Source organism: Miniopterus natalensis, chromosome 6 (assembly GCF_054644295.1).
Source record: "Miniopterus natalensis isolate mMinNat1 chromosome 6, mMinNat1.hap1, whole genome shotgun sequence".
NCBI lineage: Eukaryota > Metazoa > Chordata > Mammalia > Chiroptera > Miniopteridae > Miniopterus > Miniopterus natalensis.
In genome coordinates this window covers 86,933,094-86,940,533 of record NC_142086.1, presented here as the reverse complement: position 1 = coordinate 86,940,533, position 7,440 = coordinate 86,933,094, and the positions used below count along the sequence as shown (strand labels likewise).

The following is a 7,440-nucleotide window of genomic DNA, read 5'->3' as shown; positions in this document are numbered from 1 at the left end:
CCGGCTGGGTTGTTGATATGACGCCCAGCCCCTGCTGAGCCTTTCGGTCCTTCACGGGGAGGGCGCAGCGCTGCTCCCTGATGGAGAATTAACCCCAGACCTCACCAGGGGGTCAGCGCCACCCCTGCTTTCGGGCCTGGGAAACGGGTGGGGCCGGCGAGCAGGGAGGGGCCACCCCAGACAAACAGAGGCCAGGGTGCCTGTGCAAACACCCGGCTATAAATGCGTCCTCCTGGCTGAAGCGGGACGTCGTCTGAGCAGCCAGGTCCCCAGAGCCCGCCGTGACCATGGAGGCCAGAGCGCTCTGGCTGCTGGCGGTGGTCCTGGTCTTGGGGTGCCCCAGCTCGTCAGCCCAGTACGTGGGCCTGTGTGAGTACCGCTCTAACGTCGCTTCACTCCACAGCAGGCAGGGCCCGGTGGCGGCGGGGAACAGGGATGAGGGGAGGGGACACCGAAGGCCCGGGCTCAGGGCTTCCTGTGGGCTTGAGGAAGGTGACCAGGCCCCACATTGATTAAATGATCGCCGCTTACCCGATACACACGCTTGCTCTCGACAGCCCTACAAACTGGGTCTTGCTGCCCCTACTTTAGACAGGGAAACTGAGGCTCGGGAAGTTGATAACGGCCGGATGGCAGCCCCGCCCATCCATCGTGTGGAGATGAGGGTCGCGCCCAGGTCTGCCCAGCGGGCAGCCAGTGCCCAGCCCCACTGTCCCATCACCTGCTTTGCTAGAAACAAAGAGGAAGGAGAAACGACAGGGTGACTTCCAGAGCACTCCTGGAGCTGTTCAGCCCTTGCGTTGCAGCTGCAGGTGGCGGACGCGGCTAATTCACTCTCCCAGGTCAGAAGAAATTAGGGTGCAGCTTTCATAGGTTACTTCTGAGCTGTGTCAAAGGCAACCGGAGCCGTTAGACTGGCCGGGGCCCCGGACGCGCCGACTGTCAGAATGCCCCGGGGCCGAGTGGGGCCGCGGTGCTGTTTAAGACGCCAGCTGGTCCCCATGCTGGGAACCGTGGGAACCGGAGGGGCAGCCGCACAAGCGGGTTTCGCTCCCTGAGCAGAACTCCAGTGGGGGGCGGGGCGCGGTGGCCTTCTGCTCACCCGGGGCACGCAGGCTTGCTTGGAAAGTGACACTGGAGACCAGAGGGTGTGCAGGGAAGAAGCGACAGGCCCTGCGTGCATTGTGACTTTCTCTATGGGATGTTTATATCCAGTTATAGTTCTTACTTAAAAAGGGGGTGGGGAGCTTTTGTAGATAAAAGAGAGAAAGGGAACGTTGTGCCCGGGTTCAGGGGACCCCGAGTTCCCTGGGCCGCTGCCAGCCTGCGGGAACACAGGCCACACTGACTTTCTGAGAAGGTGCTAGGAGCACGCAGGCCGACGGCCAGACTTCCTTTTAAATATTTACACGGGGAGAGGGTGCATCTCAAGGAGATGCTGGGAGGGGCGTCGCAGCCTTTGAACTCAGGGCGGGAGGGGGAAGAGAGCAGACGGAAGCCAGCGGGGCTCCAGCGGCTGACTGGGCTTTGTCTCGGACAGTGGAGAGCCAGTGTGCCATCCCGGGCAAGGACAGGGTGGACTGCGGGTACCCCGAGGTCACCCCCGAGCAGTGCAACAACAGGGGCTGCTGCTTCGACTCGAGCATCCCCGAGGTGCCCTGGTGCTTCAAGCCTCTGCAGGACACAGGTAAGCTGGCCTCACGTGCTCAGGGTCCTTTCTGGGCATGTGCCAGAGCATCTGGGTCCCCAGGAAGCTGCACATCCCTGGGCCCTGGGCACGACACCCAGTGCCACGGCAGGTCATTGACTGAGGCCTCGGTCAGTGGCTCCATGCCCAGAGCAGCCAGCCGCCAGTTCCCTGCTGTCCTGTTGCCGAGCGTTCGTTCAAAGCACAAAAGCAATTGTTTCCAAAAGGTGTCAACGCCAAGGCATTACAGAGAGAGAACTAGTTTAAACACTACCCTGGAGGGAAGTGGTAAATGGGTAGGTTTGGAAAGCTGGGTCGATTTGCCAGGTCATACTTAGCAAACAAACCACCACCATTGGTGACAGGTGGCAGCGCTGGGCGTGGAGCCCTGGTGTCTCCACACACAATCACAAGTGCACCCCTCCCTGTGCCTTCTTCCCTCTGTGGTGCAGTGGGGTATAAGACAACCACCCGGGAACCCCATGTCAGCAACAGATGGGGTGCACACGGGTGGTTGCTATCCTGGTTCCATGGGCCCCACCTCACTCATCCTGGGTGTGGAGGCCACTGTAAGCCATCTGGCAGCCCAAGTGCCAGCTCACCTCTAAGGAGGGCACCTCCCTGGAACCAGCACCCACAGCGCCGCTCTTGCCCTGTGTCCCAGGGTAATTTAGAGGGGGCTGCATCCTTTGAGCACTGGGTGGCCCTGCAGAGGCCCATCTCATCGATCACCTGCCTCCCAACCCCAGGGCCTGGTGGGCATGTGGCTGATCTCCCACGAGGTGGGGGACTCAGCACTTGCCCAGTGACCTGGGGGAGAATGCAACATGAGGCGCTGACCTTGGAGCTTGTCTTGACCTTGAGAAGCTGGGCAGCTGGGGGTGGAGAGGAGACCTGCTCCCAGTAACGTATCCTGTGCTTTGTTTCCAGAATGTACATTTTGAAGCCACACCCACAGCTCTGGACACCTTGAGAGGTGAATTTCCACCATCAGGCGCCCTACCCGCACACCTCTGCTTTTCTGTCCCCTGCTCCTGGCGAGGCTCTGACTGAAAGCTAATGTCTGGGGCCCGATGTCTTAAGAATAAAGATCCATACTCAGCATGAGGACAGGTCTTTATTCCTGAGGTTTCTTGTCGTTGCATTTTATTTCTGCCAAGTCACTCGTCGCTCTCACTCCCTTCTCAGCATGTCATAGATGAGGGACAGCAGGGGGTGTCATAGCGTCTCTGAGCAGAGAGTCTATCTCAGCCTGGGGAGCAGGGGTGGAACGTAGCCCCTAAGGAGCTACAGGGCCTGTGGGTTTGTTGCCAACCTCAGAATCTCACCCACCGTAGAGCCAGCCCCACATCCATATCCTGCCTGTCCTTCCTTAGCTGTGACAATGTTCTAGATGGTTCACTAGATGGCCCTGTGAGTGGCGGTTCTGGTTGGCTATCACCCACTGGGAAAGTATGACACTAGGAGGTTTGTCACGTCAGGTGTGGTTGGAAGAGCAAGACCCCCACTGAGGGTCGCATCACTCCCCATGTACAAGTCCCCACGCCTGGGCGGGGCCCGGGACTGCCCTCACCCTGCCAAGGAATTCCATCCTGTCCTTCCTCTCTAACTGTCCGGAGTCAGTCTCTGCTTTTGGGGGCTCCCCCAGCCCACTTCACTTGTTCAAAGATGCGCAAACTGTGCCCAGGATGGCAGTGCTTCCTGCCCTTGGCCGCACAGCCCCACTGGGTGAGGGGAGAGCCAAGGACTGGGCCAGGAACAAGGGTCGACCCCACCCTGGAGGCAGAGGATCCTAAGGCTTCTGCACCCCACCCTTCTCATACTCAGATGGTGGTGTTGAAAGCAAGAGAGAGAGAGAAATGACATCTGAAAATAACAATGCTTTATTTGATGTATGTCACATTTTCAAAAATGGCACCTAATTTCAGAAAACAAAGTTTAAGTCTGCAAAAAATGCGTGTACAAATCTAAGAAGGTAACTACAGAAATATACAAAGCAGGCCCGCGGTGTGTAAGGTCAAGCGAGAGCTCGCTCCCGGGCCTGCCCGGGCCTCTGCTCCAATGGAGTGAAACAGCCCAGGAACAAGTGCCCAAGGGAGCCAGGCTGTTTTTAAGTATATATGTACGTACGTGTATGTGCGGAGTTTATCTACAACAGTGCAAGCCTCTCACAGTGTGCAAGCACCTGTATTTCCTAGGTAACATGGCTAAACCAAAATACAGTTACTCATACAGTATTATAAAGGACGGTTTATGGAATTCCGTCTTCGACATTGACATATGCACACTTTTGCACGCTGACTAAAAAGTGTTACTTGCATGGACTCTTGCTTTGGAAGGAGTAACGAAGGAGAGATGTTAAAATAGCTGCTCATCGAATGAAAGGCATCGATTCACAACAGATTCGGCCGTGAGCAGGGCTGCACCGCTTCAGCTACATGGGAGAAGCACACAGGAGAGGGCATCAGTTACGTGGATTAACTTCTAAACACATGTGTCCCGTTGAGGAACGTACCTCCGTGGCCCCTCCCGCAGGATCCTGGCTATAAAAGTGGGGGCCTCTCGTGCGGGGTTGGTGGTGGATTTTATGAGCAATTTGAATGGCAAGACCTCTCCTACCACTTTTAATTGACTGAGGAATTAAAAGAGGAGATATTTCTGTCCCCTGGGGCAGTCTGTGTTCCTAAGGTCATGGAAAAGACCCGAAAGGTGCATGATGACAGAATTGTAACAAATGGAAAGATATTAAAATGAAGTAGTCACCACGGCCCCTGGAATAGTCTCAGGAGAACCGAGTCTCCTGGTGCTGTTCAGACTGGGCTGCGCCGTGGCCTCCAGGACCCCGTGGAGAAGGGGCTCAGCCTTAAACCTGGGAACCCCAGCCTTCCCGCCTCCCCTCGAGGCCTGATCCATCTCACCCAGCAGGAGAGGGCACATCAGCGCCCCCAACAGGGGAGGTGGTTTTGGTGACTTCCCCCCAGAAGTCAGTGTGCCTGGTGCTTCAGCGAAGCCCCGCTTGCAAATGCTGTTTTCTCGAAAGCTCCCTGTGCTGACCCAGGGCTATGCCGGGAGAAGGGGCTGGTGTGGGCTGGGCCTCAGGGCAGGCGAACTGCAAGGACCAATAGTTCATCCGGGTGCTGGCAGCAAGGGCCCCCCGAGATCTCCTGTAAGGGACACCCGTCCATCTGGGGAACTTGAGAATGGCCCCAAGCAGGCCAGCAGGGAGGGTCACCCCTCACCTCCCTGATGCTTGCCCATGGGGCTTCAGCAAATCCTCCCGGCTCACCCGGGCCCCTGCTGCATGTGACAAATCACTCCCATGGTGAAAGGTAACAGCGGGTCGCTTGCAGTTCCCCCCAAATCAGATCTCCTAGCATCAGTGAACATAGGAGATTCTGTTTACCTGTGCACAACATCGGGCCACTCTTAAAAGTCAGGCGCAAAGCATTGGCTACGGGCACCTCCGAGCCTCTCATGTCTACTTGGTGCAGACGCAGCAGACGGGGCTGCGACGCTCCCCCGAGAGAAACCTCCCACCGAATGGAATCATTTTGAATTTTTCTGTTTTTATTCATGTCGCTCCCAAGACCTGGACAAAACCACGGAGCCCAGTGAGAAACTCACTTGTGCTCGTAGCCATGTCCTTGACTTGGACTGCAAGGCGGTGGCCGTAGGGGTCTCCCTGGGACCAGGGAGCTAGTTCAGTCCCCAGCCATGGAACCACACAGAGCTGGCCTGGTCCCACACAGGCTCCCCCGGGGCGGTGACGTGACCAGGGAGCTTTGTGTCTCCTCTCTGCAAGGGTCACTGTGTGGTGGAAAAGCCCCAGAGCTGTGTCCCACCCCAGACAATCTCTCGCCTGGCCAACCGTGGTGGCCGGTGTGTATGGATTGTTTCCTGCTGTTGTCCCCAGGGGACTATTTGAGACCAGAGTGGCACTGGGTCCCTGAGCCTGGCCTGCGCCACAGGGGCCACGTATGTGCCCCAGGTGTGTCGGGTGCAGAGCAGGGCTCCTGGAGGAGGCCACACAGTGTCTGCTGGGGGAAGATTCCCAGTCAGCGTGTTTGGAAAGGACATCAAACACTGAGCAAAGGTTAAGCCCTCTGTTCCCTCACAGGTGGGACCAGGAAACGGGGAGGGTGTGCCGCGGTTCTCAGGAAACCTAGCTACGGCCGGAGGGTGGGCATCGGGCCCTCCCTTCAGGCTGCCTTCCTGCCCGGGAGGCCTGGGTGTAAGCACAGGCCGAAACGGGCTTGCGAGGGACGGGGGCACCCCACTTCTTTCCTGCTCTGGCCCCAGCGAGGCCCCGACAATTGTCCCAGAGGAATCTCCCAACATGAGAGGCCAGTGCGGTGACCCAGAGGGACCGTGACGTTAATGTAAGCTGGACGAGGGAGGCCGGCAGTCTGCCGAGGCAGGGGGATCCTATCGGCAGGCACTGCCATCACCAGCCTGTCCCACATCCGTTCGAATCCTGCACAGCACCTCCCTCTCTGTCCCTTTGGAGGACAGCAGGGCCACCGGTTCTGTGACTTCATGCTCCCTGCTCTGTGTCCCAGGTGGGGGAGGGAAGCCCCGTGTGACAGCCCAGCCCTCAGCACCGCTGCCCAGGAAGCTCGGGCCACAGCTCAGGGACCTGGGCACTCATGCAGTTTGTAACTCCAGGCTCCTTCTGGGTCCTGCTCGGCTGGATGGGGAGCCAGACCTCGTGGGGGGCGCTCTCCCTGGAGCAACACTGCAGAGGCCACGGCCTGACCCCCGGAGCAATGAATGAGGGTGGCCTCTGGTGGAACCGCGGCTCGGAGCCCATGTCCACAAGGCCACTGCAAGGCTGAAGGGGGCTGGCGGGAAGGCTATGCGCGGGCCGCCTGCATTTGGGGCCTTGGCACTTTCTGAGGTCACAGGCAACATTGACAAGGCAGGAGAAAGTGGGTGAGGAGCCTGGGAGGGCGGGGGAAAGCCACAAAGCCTTAAGACAGTTCTGCAGAGAACATGGACGGTCCCAGGAGAGGAAGGCGATTATTTGCGATGGACGTCAGACTGGAACACTAAGTGATAAACCCGAACTCTTCCTCAACGTACAGCAAATGTATTCAAAATACAGCCTGTAAAATCCATTTTAGTTAGCAAAACCCAAGTGAATCATTTTGAACTTGAAGCATTTAAGAGTGAACACGAAAAAAGCTTTATATAAAATATTTTATTAGCGGTCATCATTTCTTGAAAGTGTCTAACTTTATATTCATACACTCTGCCCATCCCCCCGAGCTGTTTTGACTTTTTGTCACTTTGTCATTTAGGTGGCAACGGGTGACATCGTTTGGACTACGCTCTTGCCATGTGCATGGCAGGCGTGAGGGAGGGAATTTTTTCCTTTCTTCTCGGAGTGAAGGGTGACTGAGGATTCATAGATGAAGGGAACACCACAGAATAATACTGTGGCATGCAGCCTGGCAAAGGCCCGCATGTGTGCCCCTGTGTGCGCGCCGTGTGTGTACACACACACACACACACACACACACACGCTCCCGCCCCTCTCTGCCCAAGCCCAGCCACAGGTGAGCCGCATGAGGAAGCTAAGGCCACGCCAGGCCGAGGAAGGCACGCTCCAGGCAGGAGTAGGCTCAGCCCCGAGGCCAGCTCCGGGCGCCCCAGGCAAGGCGAGGGAAGGCGCGGGGCGCGGCCACCCTCCCATCTCAGCCACCTGTTTGGTGATGGTGAGTCCAGAATGAGTGGCCACTACGCTAGTATTG

The 7,440-nt window shown here is 57.6% G+C and overlaps 1 protein-coding gene across 1 annotated transcript; it reads left to right on the top strand.

Moving 5' to 3' along the window:
* Nucleotides 1–287: 287 nt before the first annotated feature.
* On the top strand, nucleotides 288–7,001 carry TFF3 (trefoil factor 3). Its single transcript, XM_087817832.1, has 3 exons — nucleotides 288–369; nucleotides 1,541–1,687; nucleotides 6,988–7,001. The coding sequence occupies exons 1-3, from the start codon at nucleotides 288–290 to the stop codon at nucleotides 6,999–7,001; spliced, it is 243 nt and encodes an 80-aa protein (XP_087673958.1).
* Nucleotides 7,002–7,440: the final 439 nt, after the last annotated feature.

Excerpts from the sequence above, each read along its gene's own strand:
- TFF3 (XM_087817832.1), top strand. The coding sequence starts at position 288 with ATGGAGGCCAGAGCGCTCTGGCTGCTGGCGGTGGTCCTGGTCTTGGGG. Across the intron at positions 370-1,540 it reads AGCCCAGTACGTGGGCCTGT|TGGAGAGCCAGTGTGCCATC; the intron begins GTGAGTACCGCT and ends TGTCTCGGACAG.